Source organism: Neoarius graeffei, chromosome 5, assembly GCF_027579695.1.
Source record: "Neoarius graeffei isolate fNeoGra1 chromosome 5, fNeoGra1.pri, whole genome shotgun sequence".
Taxonomy (NCBI): Eukaryota; Metazoa; Chordata; class Actinopteri; order Siluriformes; family Ariidae; genus Neoarius; species Neoarius graeffei.
Genome location: NC_083573.1, coordinates 77,398,266 through 77,418,520, shown reverse-complemented (window position 1 = coordinate 77,418,520; position 20,255 = coordinate 77,398,266). Strand labels below are relative to the sequence as shown.

General features: G+C 42.7%; 1 protein-coding gene across 2 annotated transcripts in view; it reads right to left on the bottom strand.

Annotated features, from left to right (window-relative positions):
* wdr48a (WD repeat domain 48a) overlaps window positions 1–17,176 on the bottom strand; it is a 54,043-nt gene extending 36,867 nt beyond the window's left edge. The window contains exons 1-3 of one of the 2 annotated variants that reach the window (XM_060922429.1): window positions 17,111–17,176; window positions 3,335–3,475; window positions 3,075–3,153 (exon numbers count right to left, since the gene is read on the bottom strand). In XM_060922429.1, coding sequence (XP_060778412.1) covers window positions 3,075–3,153; window positions 3,335–3,475; window positions 17,111–17,176 — 286 coding nt within the window. The remainder of the gene's footprint in view (window positions 1–3,074; window positions 3,154–3,334; window positions 3,476–17,110) is intronic. The other variant, XM_060922430.1, reaches the window with a different exon arrangement.
* Window positions 17,177–20,255: the final 3,079 nt, after the last annotated feature.

Sequence of the window (20,255 nt, the reverse complement as noted above, 5' to 3'; positions counted from 1 at the left end):
GGGCATACCTAACAACGTGTTTTCTTTCTCTCTCCCCCCCCCCCATCTGTCCCTCTGAGTTACATGTTGATCCTGGGATTGAGATGCTGGCCTCTTCTGCCCCTCGGACCTGCTTGATCCATCCTGGTGCCCTGTGTCTGGTCGGAGTTTTATCGCCCCACTCCTGTGAAGGACGGCCCCATGAGGACAGTTGAGGGTTATACCTGTTAAAACTGTTAATATTATAGCCAGGCTGTCTGTTGTTGCCCAAATGAGGATGGGTTCCCTTTTGAGTCTGGTTCCTCTCGAGGTTTCTTCCTCATGTCGTCTGAGGGAGTTTTTCCTTGCCACCGTCGCCACAGGCTTGCTCATTGGGGATAGATTAGGGATAAAATTAGCTCATGTTTTAAGTCGTTCAAATTCTGTAAAGCTGCTTTGCGACAATGTTTATTGTTAAAAGCGCTGTACAAATAAACTTGATTTGATTTGATTTGAAGGAGTCCTATCGGGCCATGTTGACCTCCGGGACTCCTGAGGCAGCTGACGGGTATCGGCAGGCCAGGCGTGCTGCAGCTTGGGCAGTTGCGGAGGCAAAAACTCGGAACTGGGAGGAGTTTGGGGAGGCCATGGAGAAGGACTATCGGTCGGCCTCAAAGAAATTCTGGCAAACCGTCCGGCGCCTCAGGAGGGGGAAGCAGTACTCTGCCAACACTGTTTACAGTGCGGGTGGGGAGGTGTTGACCTCGACTGGGGACATTGTCGGGCAGTGGAAGGAATACTTTGAGGATCTCCTCAATCCCACCGTCATGTCTTCCATTGAGGAGACTGAGGCTGATGACTCAGAGGTGGACTCGTCCATTACCCAAGCTGAAGTCACTGAGGTGGTTTGCAAGCTCCTCGGTGGCAAGGCACCGGGGGTGGATGAGATCTGCCCTGAGTATCTCAAGTCTCTGGATGTTGTGGGGCTGTCTTGGTTGACAGGCCTCTGCAACATCGCGTGGCAGTCGGGGACAGTGCCTCTGGAGTGGCAGACTGGGGTGGTGGTCCCTCTTTTTAAGAAAGGGGAGAGTGTGCTCCAATTATAGGGGAATCACACTTCTCAGCCTCCCGGGGAAGGTTTACTCCAGGGTACTGGAGAGGAGAATTCGACCAATAGTCGAACCTCGGATCCAGGAGGAACAATGCGGTTTTCGTCCTGGTCGCGGAACACTGGACCAGCTCTATACCCTTCATAGGGTGCTTGAGGGTTCATGGGAGTTTGCCCAACCAGTCCACATGTGCTTTGTGGATCTGGAGAAGGCATTCGACCGTGTCCCCCGTGGTATTCTGTGGGGGGTGCTTTGGGAGTATGGGGTTTGGGGCTCTTTGCTAAGGGCTGTCCGGTCCCTGTACGAACGGAGCAGGAGTCTGGTTTGCATTGCCGGCAGTAAGTCAGACCTGTTCCCAGTGCATGCTGGACTCCGGCAGGGCTGCCCTTTGTCACCGATTCTGTTCATAATTTTTATGGACAGAATTTCTAGGCGCAGCCAGGGGCCGGAAGGAATCCTGTTTGGGAACCACAGGATTTAATCTCTGCTTTTTGCGGATGTTGTCGTCCTGTTGGCTTCTTCAAACCAGGACCTTCAGCATGCACTGGGGCAGTTTGCAGTCAAGTGTGAAGCGGCTGGGATGAGAATCAGCACCTCCGAGGCCATGGTTCTTGACTGGAAAAGGGTGGCTTGCCCTCTCCAGGTTGGTGGAGAAGTCCTGCCTCAAGTGGAGGAGTTCAAGTATCTTGGGATCTTGTTCACGAGTGAGGGAAGGATGGAGCGTGAGATCCACAGGCGGATCGGTGCAGCCTCCACAGTGATGCGGTCACTTTACTGGTCCGTCGTGGTGAAGAAGGAGCTGAGCCAAAAGGCGAAGCTCTCAATTTACGGGTCAATCTACGTTCCAACTCTCACCTATGGTCATGAGCTTTGGGTAATGACTGAAAGAACAAGATCGCGGATACAAGCGGCCGAAATGAGTTTCCTTCGCAGGGTGGCTGGGCGCTCCCTTAGAGATAGGGTGAGAAGCACAGTCACTCGGGAGGAGCTCGGAGTAGAGCCGCTGCTCCTCCACATCGAGAGGAATCAGCTAAGGTGGCTCGGGCATCTTTTTCGGATGCCTCCTGGACGCCTCCCTGGGGAGGTGTTCCAGGCATGTCCCCCGGGAGGAGGCCCCGGGGAAGACCCAGGACACGCTGAAGGGGCTATGTCTCTCGGCTGGCCTGGGAACGCCTCGGTGTTCTTCCCGAGGAGCTGGCCGAGGTGTCTGGGGAAAAGGAAGTTTGGGCTTCCATGCTTAGACTGCTGCCTCCACGACCCGGTCCCGGATAAAGCGGAAGACGACGAGACGGGAAGAAGAAATAATAGAAAAAATTTTAGGAGAAAGCTAAAAACCTCTAACTTGCTAACGCCGAGCAAAAACATGGCTGAATCCTCAATGACTCAATTTTGTATAAATAGGGGACTACATAAGCGGCAAAATGTAGGGGTTTTTTTTCCTGCCATGGAAGTGCACTTGTATACCGAGGAGGAAGCAATTTGCATTACAGCCATGAATGAGGATTCAAAATGGCAGCTTGGCTCGGTTTTCCCTTTCGGGTGCTCTCGTTTTCTGTTAGAATTTGGTAAAGAAGAAAAAAAAAAAAAATATATATATATATATATATATATATATATATATATATATATATATATACACATACACACACACACATATATATATATATATATATATATATATATATATATATATATATCAGACTGGGATTGCATGATATACTGTAGTAATGAGTTCCATAAGCAATGTGATACATGGCATTTCTGCAGCTGGTTGCGTCTTAATTTTGACACCATGCATTATTTTTGCAAATACCAGAACGCTTCTGAAAATCCTGCAACTGTGTGGAAAGTTCAAGTTCAGAAAAATATATCGATGTATAGACCTAATTCATGCAATATATGATGTACATGTAAATAAAGGTTAACATCCAGGCCAACAAATACCTGTCCAGGTATATAAAGGATAAAGGTATATAAAGGACACTGTAAAACTAAAGTCATGCTCACGAGTTTTTCCATTGCAGCAAAGGACGATGTCATTGACCCAGTCTGTGTGATGTTCCATTGATGCTATGTATGGGTCCTGCTGAAAAGAACACAAAACAATGGCAACCTCAGTGAACTTCCAATTTCTAAACGTGACACCAAATAATTCAATTAATATGCTGGCCAGATCAAAATATTCCATTACTGGTTCTGTTTGCCTCCAACATTATTACAGTATCAGATGAGCACAGCTGCTGAATGAGGGAATGACAGATCGGTACCTTGTGTTGGTTGACGCTCCATATCCGGATGATGGAGTCTCGACCAGCGGTGAAGAGCCGGTTAAGAGCTGGGTCCAGCTGTAGAGCATTAACTCCATTACGGTTGTATTTCTCCACTTCATCTCTGATCACATACGACACCTGTGGCATATCGAAAACGCAGGATTTTAATGAAGAAAATGGATTAATTTTCTTACAAAACAAGAATAGAAAATGTTTCAAACTAGTTTTAACCTCAATCTTCAAATCCTACTTAAACCAACAAAATTGGCATTTATCAAATATCATCCAACAAGGACAAATCCATATTTATATATTCAACATCAATAAGACAAGCCTGCAGTTTGTGTATATTATTCGGTTGGGCGATATGACGAAAAAAAAAAAAAACAACACTATTATTGAATGAATGGCAAGTATATTTAACAGTTATTTCATGAAATCAAGTCATGCATGAGCTGAAAGGCAACGAGACGCGTAGCACCGAGTTGGCTATAAGCTATGTAGAACAAGATTGAGTGGAATAACCGTTTTATTCTCTCCACATTCACTGGATTTTGAGAAACGGAGCATTTTTATTTTTTTGCAAATTTAATAAATGAAAACTTTATATAAAACGTCCGACAAAATAATTTCCGTTGAGAATGTTAAAAAAAAAAAAAAAAAAAGGTGAAATGACAGTAACAATTTGTGAAAAGTGCTAGAATAATTCTTGGAAGAAAAAAAGTTCTTAACATCAAATACTTTTATTCCATATTTTGTTGCTTTTTTGTGTGTGTATTTTTTGGGGTTTTGTTTTCAAGTAGAGTTTTTATTTCGTCCTTTGTTGGTTCAGCAACACGCTCCACCATTTTGCTTTTCTCTACTCACCGTATAAGAGCTGATTGGCTACTCTACTACTAGGCTATCAGAACATGCGACTGCTAATATCCAGTGAATGTGGACAGAATAATAAAACTTAGAACAAGCTTGCAGTTATAAAAAATAAATAAATAAATAAATAAATAAATAACAAAAAAAAAAACTTTGGCACTTTGTTTACTAAAATTTATAATTAAAAAATGTTTTTAGATTTACGTATAAACATATAAAAACATCAGTAAAATTAACACTAAAAAGGGGAAGTATAAAAATCTGTAAAAATGAGCTTTTTTCCATTTTAATGATTAACTACAAAAATCACATCAACTTTATTATTATAGTATTACCAATCAGTAATTGTATTAATTATAAAATAAGATTTTGTTTAAAAAAAAAAGGATCATGATATAAATGATATCAGAAAAGCATATTGTGATTGATATCATACTGCCAAGCCCCAATGCAGATAAGATATAAAACAGGCCTGAACAGACTGCACAATTTCAAAGCAATATTCGATTTCCAATGAAGTAAATGTAGTGCATGGGCATCGTTCACTATAACGGCAAACTTATTTCAAGTGTCTGCTTGGAAAACTACATAAAAATGTCTATGAAAAGTGATATAAAAATGAAAGCTTTGGAAGCTGGCTTTGGACAATTAATACAAAGTTTTGCTACGATGGTTTAGGACTCCAATTGCCATGATAACTTTAGTACTGTAGCTGTCATGAACAGTTTTGCACTCAAGTCTCCATCAGTGAACAGTTAATAACTTCAGCAAAATAGACTTCATATTAAAACTATGAATTTCCAGGTTACACAATTGCACTTTTTGACCACATAGGACAGAATTATCAGTCAAGTCAAGTCACTTTACTTATACAGAACATTTTAAACAACCTACAGGTTGACCAAAGTGCTTTCCAGAGTTTTATCTGTAAACATAGAAAATTATCAAGAAAAAGAGGACATGAAAGTAAATAGACAACGATACAATACGAAAAGGGAGATAAAACACAAGCACATAAAATAAAACGACTACAAAGCCAAAGAAAACAAATGGGATTTTAATCGGGTTTTTAAACAGTCAGTGGTGGGGGCTGTTCAGACGCAGAGGGGTAGTTTGTTCCACAGCTTGGGCCAGGATACACAGAAAGCGCCATCACCTTTTCATCTCAAACGATTCTTTGGGATGGAAAGAAGCACCTTATCGGAGGACCTTAGCGGACTACCAGCACAGTGGGACTGTATGAGATCTGTGCGGTATTGTGGGGTCAATCTGTTCAAAGCTTTAAAAGCAAGAAATACAATTTTAAATTCAATCCTAAACTTAACTGGTAGCCAGTGTAATGAGGCTAAAAATCAGGGTAATGTGGCAAGTTTTTTTTTTAAATCAGTAGACATGCGGCCGCATTTTGCGCCAGTTGTAACGGAAACAAATTAAATTAACCGATTTTGAAATAAAAGTACATTACAATAATCTAAGAGAGAAGAAATGCAAGCGTGGATTATCATCTCAAAATCCTTAAAAGAAAACGTGCTTGATTTTGCTTCAAACTCCAAGACAATAAAAAGCCGACTTCACGACAGCATTGATGCGCCTATTCGAATTTTAAATCAGGGTTGAATAAAACTACAAGATTTCTTCCGTAGGGTTTGAGATAGACAGAACTTGGACCCAGGTTGCTAGCTACATTCTTAGGAGGTCCAAAAACTACAACTGCTGTCTTAGACTACGTTCAGACTGCACCCTGAAACGACCCATGTCCGATTTTTTTGCCCATATGCGACTTGTATCCGATTTGTTATTGACAATCTGAACGACACAGATCTGATTTTTTCACATGCGACCCAGGCCGCTTGGATATGTGGTCCTAATTCCGATGCATATCCGATATTTTCACATGCGACTGCAGTCTGACCGGACAGGTCGCATTCATGCGACCTACACGTCCTCAACAAGAGACAAACGTCACTATTCTGCGTTGGCTAATCCCGCCTCTTTGGTGGAAAACAACAACATTTGTACAGTTTTCAGAATTTAAATAGACTTTTATAGAATTGATCAAGCTAATGGTGGATTTGGTAGGGCCCTGAATGTTGATCTGTTAGCCTGATTAAATAAAACAGTTTCTATAACTGATTTATAACTTAAACCATCCTGTATTACAAGATTATAAGATTGTTCTGGAAATTTCCAGTAATTTGACACCTTCGGTCTCATTAGTCTGCTGTTAATCAGATTATTGTGCGAGTTCCGCCGCCGGCACAAAAACCACATCGCCAGGTCTCACCTCATCTCCATAGCAAACTGCACTGGTGTTTATGCACCTTGAGCCAGCGCTGAGAGAAGTTGCAGAATTCAGCTGGCTATAAACAATCTAAATAAATATTTATAAAAATGTAGAAAAAGTTTATTAATATGACGAAATAAATATGTGCAAATTATTAAGCCTGAATTAAGTTTGGTAATACAGCGGCCGTATCCCAAATGACTGCCTACTGAAGCTCGAGTGCACTATATAGAGTTTAAAAATCCATTACTTCCTAGTAACATGTAGTGCACTTATATAGAAATTAGAGAGACATTTAGGAGTCAACCCTCGTTACCAGGCTACACGTTTTCATTTCAGTTCAGAAACAAAAACACACACGAGACCTCACACTTTAACACTAACCAGATAATTAAACAAACAAACAAAAAAGAAATCATTAAACATGAAGAGTGCGCTTTTTTTTTGTTTACGTATTACGTAGATGTGCTTATTACGTGTCAGTTTACGCATGTGGGACACTTTTGGGTCGTTTTCCGTTCATATTGGAGATCGCATACAAGTCTCATATAATTGGTAATGTGAACGGCCTAACAAAAAAATCGGATTTCACAACAAATCGGATATGGGTCGTTTCAGGCTGCAGTCTGAACATAGTGTTAGTCTTGCTTAGTTTTAAAAAGCCATCAACCATCCAGTGCTTCATGTCTTCCAAGTAGTCAAACAGGGCTTCCAAAGTCCCAGGAGCATCAGGTCTCATTGGGAGATATACCTACATGTCGTTGGCATAGCAGTGGTAGGACGTTCTGTTTGTTCATAATGCAGCTTGGGGGCAACAACGTACAGTGAAAATAAAATACAACTACAACCCCAATTCCAATAAAGCTGGGATGCTATGTAAACTATTAATAATAAAAACAGAATATGATAATTTGTAAATCATGGAAACCCTATATTTCAACATATGTTGAAACTGAGAAATTTTATTGTTTTTTGAAAAATATGCGCTCATTTTGAAGTCAGAAACATGTTTCAAAAAAGTTGGGACAGGGCATATTTACCACTGGGTTGCATCACGTCTACTTTTAACAACTCTCTGTAAACGTTTGGGAACTGAGGAGACCAATTGCTGTAGTTTTGAAAGAAAAATGTTGTCCCATTCTTGCCTGATATACAATTTCAGTTGCTCAATAGTTCGGGGTCTCCTTGGTCGTATTTTGCGCTTCATAATGCACCAATTGTTTTAAGTGAGAGACAGGTCTAGACTGCAGGCAGGCCAGTTTAGCACCCAGACTCTTACTACAGAGCCATGCAGTTTTAATATGCGCAGAAAGCGGTTTGGCATTGCCTTGCTGAAAGGAGGAAGGCCTTCCCTGACAAAAGATTGTCTGGATGGCAGCATATTACTTCGAGACGTGTTTATGTCATTCAGCATTAATGATGCCTTCTCAGATGTACAAGCTCCCCATGTCATGTGCACTAATGCATCCTCATACTATCACAGATGCTGGCTTTTGAACTGTGAGCTGATAAGCTGGATGGTCTCCTCTCCTCTTTAGCCTGGAGGACATGGTGTCCATGATTTCTAAAAAGAATTTCTACTTTTGATTCATCAGACCTCGGGACAATTTTCCACTTTGCCTCAGTCCATCGTAAAAGATTCAAAATGAGCATATATTTTTCATAAAAACAAAATTTCTCAGTTTCAACATTTGATCTGTTGTCTTTGTACTATTTTCAATGAAATATAGGGGTTCCATGATTTGCAAATCCTCACATTCTGTTTTTATTTATGTTTTACAGTGTCCCAACTTTTTTGGAATTGGGGTTGTAAGAATTGAGCCCTGAGGTACACCATACAAGAGAGGAGCAGGAACCGATAACAATCCACCAAAAGGAACTGAAAATGATCCGTTTTCAAGGTTGGTTCGCCTCTTTCTGAGTGCGGTGCCTGAAATGCCTACCCAGTGCTCCAGGGAATCATGGAGGATGCGATGGTCCACAGTGTCGAAGGCTGCACTAAGACCTAATAGCATTAATATTGCACGGTCTTTAACATCTGCAGACATCAGAAGATCATTTGTGATAAGTGCAGACTCAGTGCTGTGATTTGCACGGAAACCAGACTGAACAATATCCAGAATATTGTTGGCAATTAAAAAGGACTGGAGCTGCTGAAAGACAACTTTCTCAAGTACCTTGAACAGGAATGGCAACTTTGAACTTGGCCTATAATTATTAGGATCAGACTGGTCACTACCAGGCTTTTTTTTTGACAAGTAGCTCCACAACAGGGGGCGGCACGGTGGTGTAGTGGTTAGCGCTGTCGCCTCACAGCAAGAAGGTCCGGGTTCGAGCCCCGTGGCCGGCGAGGGCCTTTCTGTGTGGAGTTTGCATGTTCTCCCCGTGTCCGCGTGGGTTTCCTCCGGGTGCTCCGGTTTCCCTCACAGTCCAAAGACATGCAGGTTAGGTTAACTGGTGACTCTAAATTGACCGTAGGTGTGAATGTGAATGGTTGTCTGTGTCTATGTGTCAGCCCTGTGATGACCTGGTGACTTGTCCAGGGTGTACCCCGCCTTTCGCCCGTAGTCAGCTGGGATAGGCTCCAGCTTGCCTGCGACCCTGTAGAACAGGATAAAGTGGCTAGAGATAATGAGATGAGATGAGCTCCACAACAGCATTTTTAAAAAATAAAAACAAACAACAACTTATACAGTGGGGCGGCACGGTGGTGTAGTGGTTAGCGCTGTCGCCTCACAGCAAGAAGGTCCTGGGTTCGAGCCCCGGGGCCGGCGAGGGCCTTTCTGTGTGGAGTTTGCATGTTCTCCCCGTGTCCGCGTGGGTTTCCTCCGGGTGCTCCGGTTTCCCCCACAGTCCAAAGACATGCAGGTTAGGTTAACTGGTGACTCTAAATTGACCGTAGGTGTGAATGTGAGTGTGAATGGTTGTCTGTGTCTATGTGTCAGCCCTGTGATGACCTGGCGACTTGTCCAGGGTGTACCCCGCCTTTCGCCCATAGTCAGCTGGGATGGGCTCCAGCTTGCCTGCGACCCTGTAGAAGGATAAAGCGGCTAGAGATAATGAATGAATGAATGAATGAACTTATACAGTGCATTTCTCACACCCAAGGTCGCTTTACAACTACAAAAAAATAAATAAATAACAGTCCACCAAAACCACCAAAAGAGAGTCAGGATGTAATTCCAGTGGTGTTGCTGCCCGTAATCCCACCAAAAGATGCACGAAGGTATGTCCCACACCGCCTGCACAGCCACCACGACGCCACTGGGCAACGGCACTCGGAACACCAGACCAAGCACACAAGCACCACCACACAGAGCGCTGGACAACCCTGATGTTAAAAACAGCAACAAGCTCACTGCAGTCCATAACAAGGAACACATGCATCACCCATGGCGAACCAAGGCCTGAAGAGAACTGATGCCCAAAACTGGGTCCGGAGCTACGCCACAATCGGCGGACAAAACTTGCAAACAAAGAACAGTCATCAAGCCATACACACGCAAAAAGAAAAACAAAGGGAGGGGGGAAAAATAAAAATCTCCAGTGAGAAACAGCAGCCAAAACGTGCACAGGGTACTCTCAACTGGAAACCGAAATTCTGAAACTTGGCCAGTAATAAGATACGAGTTATTTATAATCATCCTATCTGTTATCACCCAGATGAGGATGGGTTCCCTTTTAGTCTGGTTCCTCTCAAGGTTTCTTCCTCATGTCCTCTCAGGAAGTTTTCCCTTGCCACCATCACCTCAGGCTCTTTCATGATGGACACATTTATCAATTCATATGTTTAAAGTTTATACATTTCTGTAAAGCTGCTTTGTGGCAGTGTTTGTAGTTAAAAGCTCAATGCAAATAAAATTGAATGGAATGTCGTATTGTGCTTGTCTTTGGTACATGTGCATCAATTCTGCAAAGATGCCTTCAAAAAGAAAAAAATAACATACATTTTCCTAAAAATGTAGATTATAGAGTAGCGAAGAATAACAAACTAAATCACTGACATTTAGTGTCACTACAGCTTGCATTTAAACCTGCCTCAGTTCTCTGAGGTCCACTCGCGCAGTTTTATAAGGAAATCAGCTGATAAGCTTTTCCAAGTATCGAGCAGAGCCAGCCACATTTCTCCTGGAGATTTCTGCCTCTGCCTCACTTGCTTCTGTTTTTGCAGAAAATCACAGACATGCTCCATTATGTGTGATCTGAAAAATAGCCCATTACATAAAGATGGTATTTTTATGACGTACAAACATTTCAGTTTTATTAAAAGTGAATGTTCAGAAAACCTAAAATTTGCTCTTTTCTATTGACCCATTAAGGCAGGATGCATAACACAAAATATATATTTTGGGGTGGATATATGTAATATATATGCAAGAAGAGGGGGGGACCGTCCATCTTTCCACAGAAATCATTGCCATTCTGACACAGCATCAAAAAATGTAGATGATAAAATTCACAAAGCTGGATTTCAAGGCAGAGTTGGTGCTTAGAAATTGCTTCTATCAAGTCTGACGCACAAGCAGACATACCGGTAAGCTGGTATAATGTAGTGCAAGAGCAGGATGCCTGAGCAAAGGGAAAAGTACCGTGTGATGAGTCATGCATTACTCATTTTTTTCTACATCCAGTTGTATTTCTGTTTGGCGCAACAAAAAAAAAACCAAGGATGTCCTCAATCCACAGTCTGCTGCTTGCTGTTAAACATGACAGCGCATTTGTAATGGCACGGGCAAGCATCGCAGTGGAGAAACCAGTTTAAATTTTGGCCTTCTGTCTAGTCCAAATAGTGGACAAGAAGTATAAGGCCATTTCACAAAGCTAAGGGCACAATGAGGTGCAAACACTGCTCACGGATCTTATAGCATAATGATAACAAACGACCCCATACACAACCAATAAACAAATCCAAACAATTTCATGAACCTCTGTATAAAAGCATCACAGTCTCTGTATTAAATCACAGATCAGTGCGTTTCCCCTACCATTAAACTGGGGGGGGGCACCCCACCCGAAAGATCCCCCCGAAAGAAGTCGTCCACTCCAAAGGCCCCCCCGAAAGACCCCCAAAAGTCATCTCCAAAAGTCGTCCCCCCTGAAATTCCCTCCCCAAAAGTCATCCTCGAAAGTCATCATCCCCCACAAGTCCCTCCCGAAAGTCATCATCCCCCCCAAGTCCCCCTGAAAGTCATCCCCCCCCAAAAGCCATCTCCAAAAGTCGGCCCTCCCGAAACCCCCCCAAAAGTCGTCCTCAAAAGTCATCGTCCCCCCCAAAGTCATCATCCCCCCAGTCCCCTACTGAAAGTCGTCCACCCAAAAGAAGTCGTCCCCACAAGTCATCTCCGAAAGTCGCCCCCGAAATTCCCCTTGAAAGTCATCCCCCCAAATCCCCCCCGAAACTCCCCCTAAAAGTCATCCCCCAAAAGCCATCTCCAAAAGTTGTCCCCCTGAAACTCCCCCCCCAAAGTCGTCCTCAAAAGTCACCGCCCCCCCAAAGTCCCCCCCGACAGTCATCATCCCCCCCAGTCCCCTACCGAAAGTCGTCCACCCGAAAGAAGTCGTCCCCACAAGTCATCTCCGAAAGTCGACCTCGAAACTCCCCTTGAAAGTCATCCCCCCAAATCTCCCCCTAAAAGTCATCCCCAAAAGCCATCTCCGAAAGCTGTCCCCCTGAAACTCCTCCCAAAGTCGTCCTCAAAAGTCACCGCCCCCCCAAAGTCCCCCCGCGACAGTCATCGTCCCCCCCAGTCCCCTACCGAAAGTCGTCCACCCGAAAGAAGTCGTCCCCACAAGTCATCTCCGAAAGTCGCCCCCCCGAAACTCCCCTTGAAAGTCATCCCCTTAAAAAAAAAATTAGCGTGCGTCATGAAGACTAATTTATTGCAAACAACCAACTGAACCACAGCGAACAGGGCAACAGGACAAATATATTTCATGATTCACACAGACCCTTCCAGCAAAACAGCAGTGGAATATTTAAAACAAGTTTAATAACACTTTAAATGTCTACAACAAATCATTAAAAAATTAAAAGGAGAAAAAAAAACTAACATTTACATCGTCGTCCCATATCAGAGTATAATATCACAGACTTTGTGAGCAACTAGACCTGGGCAATAAAATGATCGTCTCTCTTGATACAACTATCAATAGCAATAAGAAAAAATTGATAGATCGTTCAATAGTTTCACTTAAATGCATTAAATACAAACTGCCAAGAAAGCACAGAATGAATACGCAAAGTTCAGCTGCATGAACAAACCCCAAGCATGTTCCCTCCCTGGCTCGTAAACAGCCCATCATTTCCCCTGATAACAGAACGTGCTACGAGTGACATGCAAACAGCCAATTACTGAACAGGTGTATTGCTCAGTTGCACCTCGGACATGTGACAACAGAAACAGCACGGAGTGAGGAAATGAGCGCAGACAATGAATAAATTAAGGTGTTTAGATTTGAAATAACATGGTTAAAATAAAACAAGTGGCGCGACAGAAAAGTGTTCACCCTCTCATCCAGATAACACAAGTTTGAATCCTGATGTTGCCACAGCTGGGAGCTCTCTTGGGCCTGTGCTCTCAGGGTGGGAGGGGTGGCATATTCTCTCTCTGTCCTGTCAATTACAGCAACATTAGCCAATCACGGGCATCTGTGAGCTCATACATACGGAGGGAACCAGATAGCACTCCACCCCCGTCATTGTATAAGCAGCAGATTGAAAAGACGCAGTCAGTTTGCATTACGTGCCTCAGAGGAACCACGATAGCCTTTGCCCTCCTTGGCTGTCATGTGATGGGGAGAGCTATCTAGTCGGTAGCAACTGACCATGACTAATTTTGGAAGAAAATCAGGGAAAAATCCTAAAAATTACATTAAAATAGGAATAAATAAAATAACAAATGGCCAATTTAAACTGTGCACGAGCACTTTATCCTCTGCCTTTACTTCATCACACCTGCCTTCTGTGCTGCTGCTTTTTTTTATGTCATGTCAAACTGTCTTATGCTGTGTTAGGTTGTGTATTTTAGGTTATTTTATGTTGTCTTACGTGAGGTTGTGTTATATGATGTTTGCACAGCTCTTACCAGCTCATAAACACAAGCACAGATGTTTTCTAGTTATGCCATTATATTTTACCATTGCTGAGATTCCAGCCACCTATAATCAGCACATTTCTAATTAATTTGTTCTCTTATGGGTGGCACAGTGGTGTAGTGGTTAGCACTGTCACTTCACGGCAAGAAGATTCTGGGTTCAAACTCCGTGGTCGACAAGGGCCTTTCCGTGTGGAGTTTACATGTTCTCCCCGTGTCTGTGTGCGTTTCCTCCACAGTCCAAAGCCATGCAGGTTAGACTAACTGGTGACTCTAAATTGACCGTAGGTGTGAATGTGAATGGTTGTCTCTCTCGATGTATCAGCCCTGCAGTGATCTGGTGACTGACTTGTCCAGAGTGTACCCCGCCTCTCGCCCATAGTTAGCTGGGATAGGCTCCAGCTTGCCCATGACCCTGCACAGGATAACCGGTTATGGATAATGGATGGATGGATGGATGGATTGTTCTCTTATAAGGCCATTATTAAAAAATGTTCTGTCTCCGGTCCACCGGCTGGGTGAGTGCCGTTTGTGCGTTTGAATTTTTTTTTAACACTGGTTTTTCGACATTTTTTTCGGGTTCATAAATCTAAAATCAAACTTGACATTTACGCATTCCCAGGGCTTTCCACTAAGGCTCATACTAGCCAGCCATGACAAATAAGTAGCCAGCTGGGGGGGTGTTGTAAACACAAAATAAACTCCTGTGCACGCAGTTCCCAGGATTAAATGTATTTTCCACAGACCATTTATTTATTCACTTTACTCAAATACAAAGTAAAATGGCAGTAAATCTTTCTTTTCTTGCGTATTGCATCATGAGGCGTTCCTGGCTTGTAAATCTCATTTTCAGTGCATGACACATTCACGCAACTGAGCATGCTATGAATTAACAACGACGACGGTCTGCAGCGGTGGCTACACAAACACTCAGAGAACATTTCTCCATTTGTGTATGAAAATACACTCCAACGACTCAGTTTGGTTTAATTTACAACCAACAGTGTCTTTTGATGCCAGCATGTAACTGAACGAGAGAAGACTGGTTTACCGGAGACAAAATAAGTGTTATCTCTGCTTCTGTTCCCTCCGACGGCCCCGACACACTACTGCCTCCGCCGAGTGCGCGTGCACACATACACCGCATGTCGGGGCCACGGATGAGTTACTCTCCCTTGATCAACGAAGTCGGTGGGGAATTTGTGGTTATTATCGGTACAAACAGCGCAAATCACAACTTAAATGAGTGCAGTTCAGTTTGACATTGTCAGTCCGTTAGATAAACATTTAATTTTATTAAAATCGAAAATTAATATTTAGAGCCTGTGGGCTACAAAAATAATAGTCATTAAAGTAGCCGGCTGGACTTAATTGTGTAGTCGGCTGTATGGCCGGCGCTTGTGGAAAGCCCTGCATTCCACGCAGAATATAGAATTGAATCAGCTCTGCGCATGCGCCGTGCGGCACAAAAAAACGGCAGCCACCATGAAGGCAGGAGATCCGGAGTTTTCAAACATTTGCTTAAGTGTGAAATCGCAAAATGGTATTCTAGCGAACAACAAAATAGTAAAGATTCAGAAAAACAAGTCATTCAGTGATCATTTTAATAGTGTAATTTCATCCGAACTAGGCCTAACGCTCGATTTAGAACTACAAAAGTCTGTGTGTCGGACATTTTAAGTACCTTTGTAAAAGTTTTGCAAATGTTGCAATCAGCATTTAAAATGCTAACTTAAAGTTTTTGAACAAGTTTCAGTTGATTAAACCGTCATATTTTATTAAATGTAATAAAGTACTGAAAGAAAAAGCAAACACAGCCTTGTGATTTCTTATCCATATAGTTAAAAAAAAATAATCCCTCCCTCCCTCCCTCCCGAAATTTTTTTTGCTCACCCAGTGGACAGGAAACGGATTTTTTTTAAGGATGGCCTAAATTCACAATTGAAATCAAATAAGAATGATGTGGTTATGCAGGGGTGGCACGGTGGTGTAGTGGTTAGCACTGTCGCCTCACAGCAAGAAGATCCTGGGTTTGAGCCCCGTGGCCGGCGAGGGCCTTTCTGTGTGGAGTTTGCATGTTCTCCCCGTGTCCGCGTGGGTTTCCTCCGGGTGCTCCGGTTTCCCCCACAGTCCAAAGACATGCAGGTTAGGTTAACTGGTGGCTCTAAATTGACCGTAGGTGTGAATGTGAATGGTTGTTTGTCTATGTGTCAGCCCTGCGATAACCTGGTGATTTGTCCAGGGTGTACCCCGCCTTTCGCCCATAGTCAGCTGGGATAGACTCCAGCTTGCCTGCGACCCTGTAGGACAGGATAAGCGGCTACAGTTAACGGATGGATGGATGGATGGTTATTTATCCAGGATCAGGTTTACTAGTGACTTCAGCGTACTAAATGGTTTTACCAAAATTTTGTACTAGAAGCAGACAGCTGTTATCACAGTGTAAATCAGGTCATTTGAACTTTCCTGCACCTTTCTTTGGATTTGGAGAAAAACTCTGTACGACATGTGTGACAACATCAACATCAAATCAAGCCTGATGAGTTACTAATATCTGTCTCTTTTCTCTAAAGAGAAAAAGTTGCTCTTGTTAGCTACTCTGGTTTCTGGATTCAGCTTCACACATTATATAGACACCAATAATTCTTAACATTGTCTGTCTATATAAGGGAAGTATATAGAGATACTTCAATAGAAATATTTGCGAGATATTCTGACTTTTCAAACACCCGTCATGGTTTTGTGTACACTTATGCACTTTGCGTCAATTTTACGACAGCCTAAAATACGGCAGCTACACCGGGGGCGTTCTGGTTGACGGTTTACCAAATGTGCCCATGTTTAATAGTTTGTAAAAGTATCTTGATTTTTGTGTGTGTGTGTGTGTGTGTGTGTGTGTGAACGAAACTGTAATTGTCTTATTACACGTTTTAATAATTTGTGTGTAGATTCACAACGTTACTCTACTACTGCAATGATGAGTGGGAAAGAGGGGGCGTAGACAAAGCTTTAGCTTTAGCAGAGAGCTAGCAGTCAAATTCACACGATATGTAAAAGAAAAGGAGGGGAAAAAGATAAATGGATGATTTACACACTGGACATCTACTAGAACTTCAACAATACGTGTTACTTTTGTATATAGGAGTAAAATTAAATAATGTCTACCCAAATATGTGTCAGTAAAGCACTGGCACAAAGTATAACTATGCTAGTTGAATATTTTTGCGAGCTCCTAAATCCCTAATCAGGGGATAAACGTCAAATTACACCCAATTAGATACATAATGCACTTATGTATGTCGTATAAGGCGTTATTCAACCCCCTATATAATGCAGTGCTGTAGAGAGGAGAGAGTAATTTAGGACTCAGCCCCAGCTCACAGACTCCGCTCGGGTTTTACAGTGACGGAGCATAAAACAAAACACACTGCGTGGAGAAAAGCTTCACAGATCGGTCCTTAAGTAATCATCACCAAATGCTTGTCTATGCACATGTAAAAGAAGGCCATGAAAGTGGAACTCTACCTGCACTTTCCTTCGCCCGGCAGCATTCTGCCTGTGATGGGTCGCCATCTTACATGTTGACAGCATGACGTCACTTCCGTGAAACGAAAATATATATATATATATATATATATATATATATATATATATATATATATATATAGACAACATACCAATCAAGTTACATATACACGCTTCTTAACAGACGAAAAGCTTACACGGAAGAATCACGTTGAGCAAAAAGATAGGAATAATATGAAATTACTATCACAAACACTCATGATTCTATACTACACCTTGATTCCTAACATAGTATATGGGCAAGCACTTATCCAACAACGCTAAAGCCATTGCTTTTACGACAGAAACACTTTATTAGGATTGCTTCAAATGTGTCATATACATTCCCTTAAGCAATTTTGTATAGGGCGGCATGGTGGTGCAGTGGTTAGCACTGTCGCCTCACAGCAAGAAGGTCCTGGGTTCGAGGCTGGCGAGGGCCTTTCTGTGTGGAGTTTGCATGTTCTCCCCGTGTCCGCGTGGGTTTCCTCCGGGTGCTCCGGTTTCCCCCACAGTCCAAAGACATGCAGGTTAGGTTAACTGGTGACTCTAAATTGACCGTAGGTGTGAATGTGAGTGTGAATGGTTGTCTGTGTCTATGTGTCAGCCCTATGATGACCTGGCAACTTGTCCAGGGTGTACCCCGCCTTTCACCCGTAGTCAGCTGGGATAGGCTCCAGCTTGCCTGCGACCCTGTAGGACAGGATGAAGCGGCTAGAGATAATGAGATGAGATGAGATGGGTGGCACGGTGGTGTAGTGGTTAGCACTGTTGCCTCACAGCAAGAAGGTCCTGGGTTCAAGCCCAGTGGCTGACGAGGGCCTTTCTGTGTGGAGTTTGCATGTTCTCCCCATGTCTGTGTGGGTTTCCCCACACAGTCCAAAGACATGCAGGTTAGGTTAATTGGTGGCTCTAAATTGACCAAAGATCTCATCTCATCTCATTATCTCTAGCCGCTTTATCCTTCTACAGGGTCGCAGGCAAGCTGGAGCCTATCCCAGCTGACTACGGGTGACTACGGGTGACTACGGGGCACACCCTGGACAAGTCGCCAGGTCATCACAGGGCTGACACATAGACACAGACAACCATTCACACTCACACCTACGGTCAATTTAGAGTCACCAGTTAACCTAACCTGCATGTCTTTGGGGGAAACCGGAGCACCCGGAGGAAACCCACGCGGACACGGGGAGAACATGCAAACTCCACACAGAAAGGCCCTCGCCGGCCCCGGGGCTCAAACCCAGGACCTTCTTGCTGTGAGGCGACAGCGCTAACCACTACACCACCGTGCCGCCCCATTGACCAAAGATGTGAGTGTGAATATTTGTGTGTCTATGTGTCAGCCTTGTGATGACCTGGCGACTTGTCCAGGATGTACCCCGCCTCTCACCCATAGTCAACTGGGATAGGCTCCAGCTTGCCTGCGACCCTGTAGAACAGGATAAGTGACTACAGATAATGGATGGATGGATTTAAAGTATAGGGCGGCATGGTGGTGTAGTGGTTAGCACTGTTGCCTCACAGCAAGAAGGTCCTGGGTTCAAGCTCAGCGGCTGACGAGGGCCTTTCTGTGTGGAGTTTGCATGTTCTCCCCATGTCTGTGTGGGTTTTCCCCACAGTCCAAAGACATGCAGGTTAGGTTAATTGATGGCTCTAAATTGACCGTAGGTGTGAATGTGAGTGTGAATGGTTGTCTGTGTCTATGTGTCAGCCCTGTGATGACCTGGTGACTTGTCCAGGGTGTACCCCGCCTCTAGCCCATAGTCAGCTGGGATAGGCTCCAGCTTGCCTGTGACCCTGTAGAACAGGATAAGCAGCTACAGATAATGGATGGATTTAAAAGTATGAACAATATACGACATTAACAAATTACAGATTAGTCTTTTTGTTCACAAAAGCATTTATGTTTACCAGCACATTACAGAGATAGCATCACATTTAACTCAGATATCCACAAACATAAACACAAGACAGTTGAATAACTTAAGACCGATTCTAACCAAATCTAATCAGCGACAGTTTACTTTAATGTATAGAGGACCCTTTGTATGGAATAGTCTAAAAAAACCAATTACAAAACAGTACGTCTCTGCCCCTTTTCAAGAAGCAACTGATAAAGGAAATCTTGAATAATCCAATGACTAAATTACACTGATCTATCTTTCCAAATCCTTATCAATAAATTGTTTAGAATTGGCGATGTTTTCATGTTTAATATTAGATTTGTTCAGTAAGTCGATCTTTAGCTTAGCCCTATCATTTTATTCAGCAAATTGATGTCATTATTGATATTTTACTATGTATTCATATATTTGCTTGTAGCAAATTGTATGCTTGTTTTTCCTGGCTATCTAGTTGATCAGTTACTTTAATTAAGGGGTTTTTTTTAACTTTATGCTTTATATAAGTTGACCCTAATATTGTCATTTTTATTTTAACAAGGGGAGACACTCAAAAAACCATCATGTTTCAGGCCTCCCCTGAATGTCTTGTATTTGTTATATTTTGTTAAGACAATTTTGTTCTTGTATGTGCAATAAACAATAAAACAAAAACAGACTGCGTGCAGTGCAGCAGCTGTACAAACAACAACAACAACATTAAATCAACCCTGAATTTAACATGACTGTTTCAATGTATTAGACATATCACTCAAGTTATTTCAAAGACTGTTTTCTGTCTTTTTAATGACTTTGGAAAGTTAAATATTTGGGAAAATGCACACAATTTTGCTTTTGTATAAAACCTGACATAACTTTATAATAATACAACCCCGATTCCAAAAAAGTTGGGACAAAGTACAAATTGTAAATAAAAACGGAATGCAATAATTTACAAATCTCAAAAACTGATATTGTATTCACAATAGAACATAGACAACATATCAAATGTCGAAAGTGAGACATTTTGAAATTTCATGCCAAATATTGGCTCATTTGAAATTTCATGACAGCAACACATCTCAAAAAAGTTGGGACAGGGGCAATAAGAGGCTGGAAAAGTTAAAGGTACAAAAAAGGAACAGCTGGAGGACCAAATTGCAACTCATTAGGTCAATTGGCAATAGGTCATTAACATGACTGGGTATAAAAAGAGCATC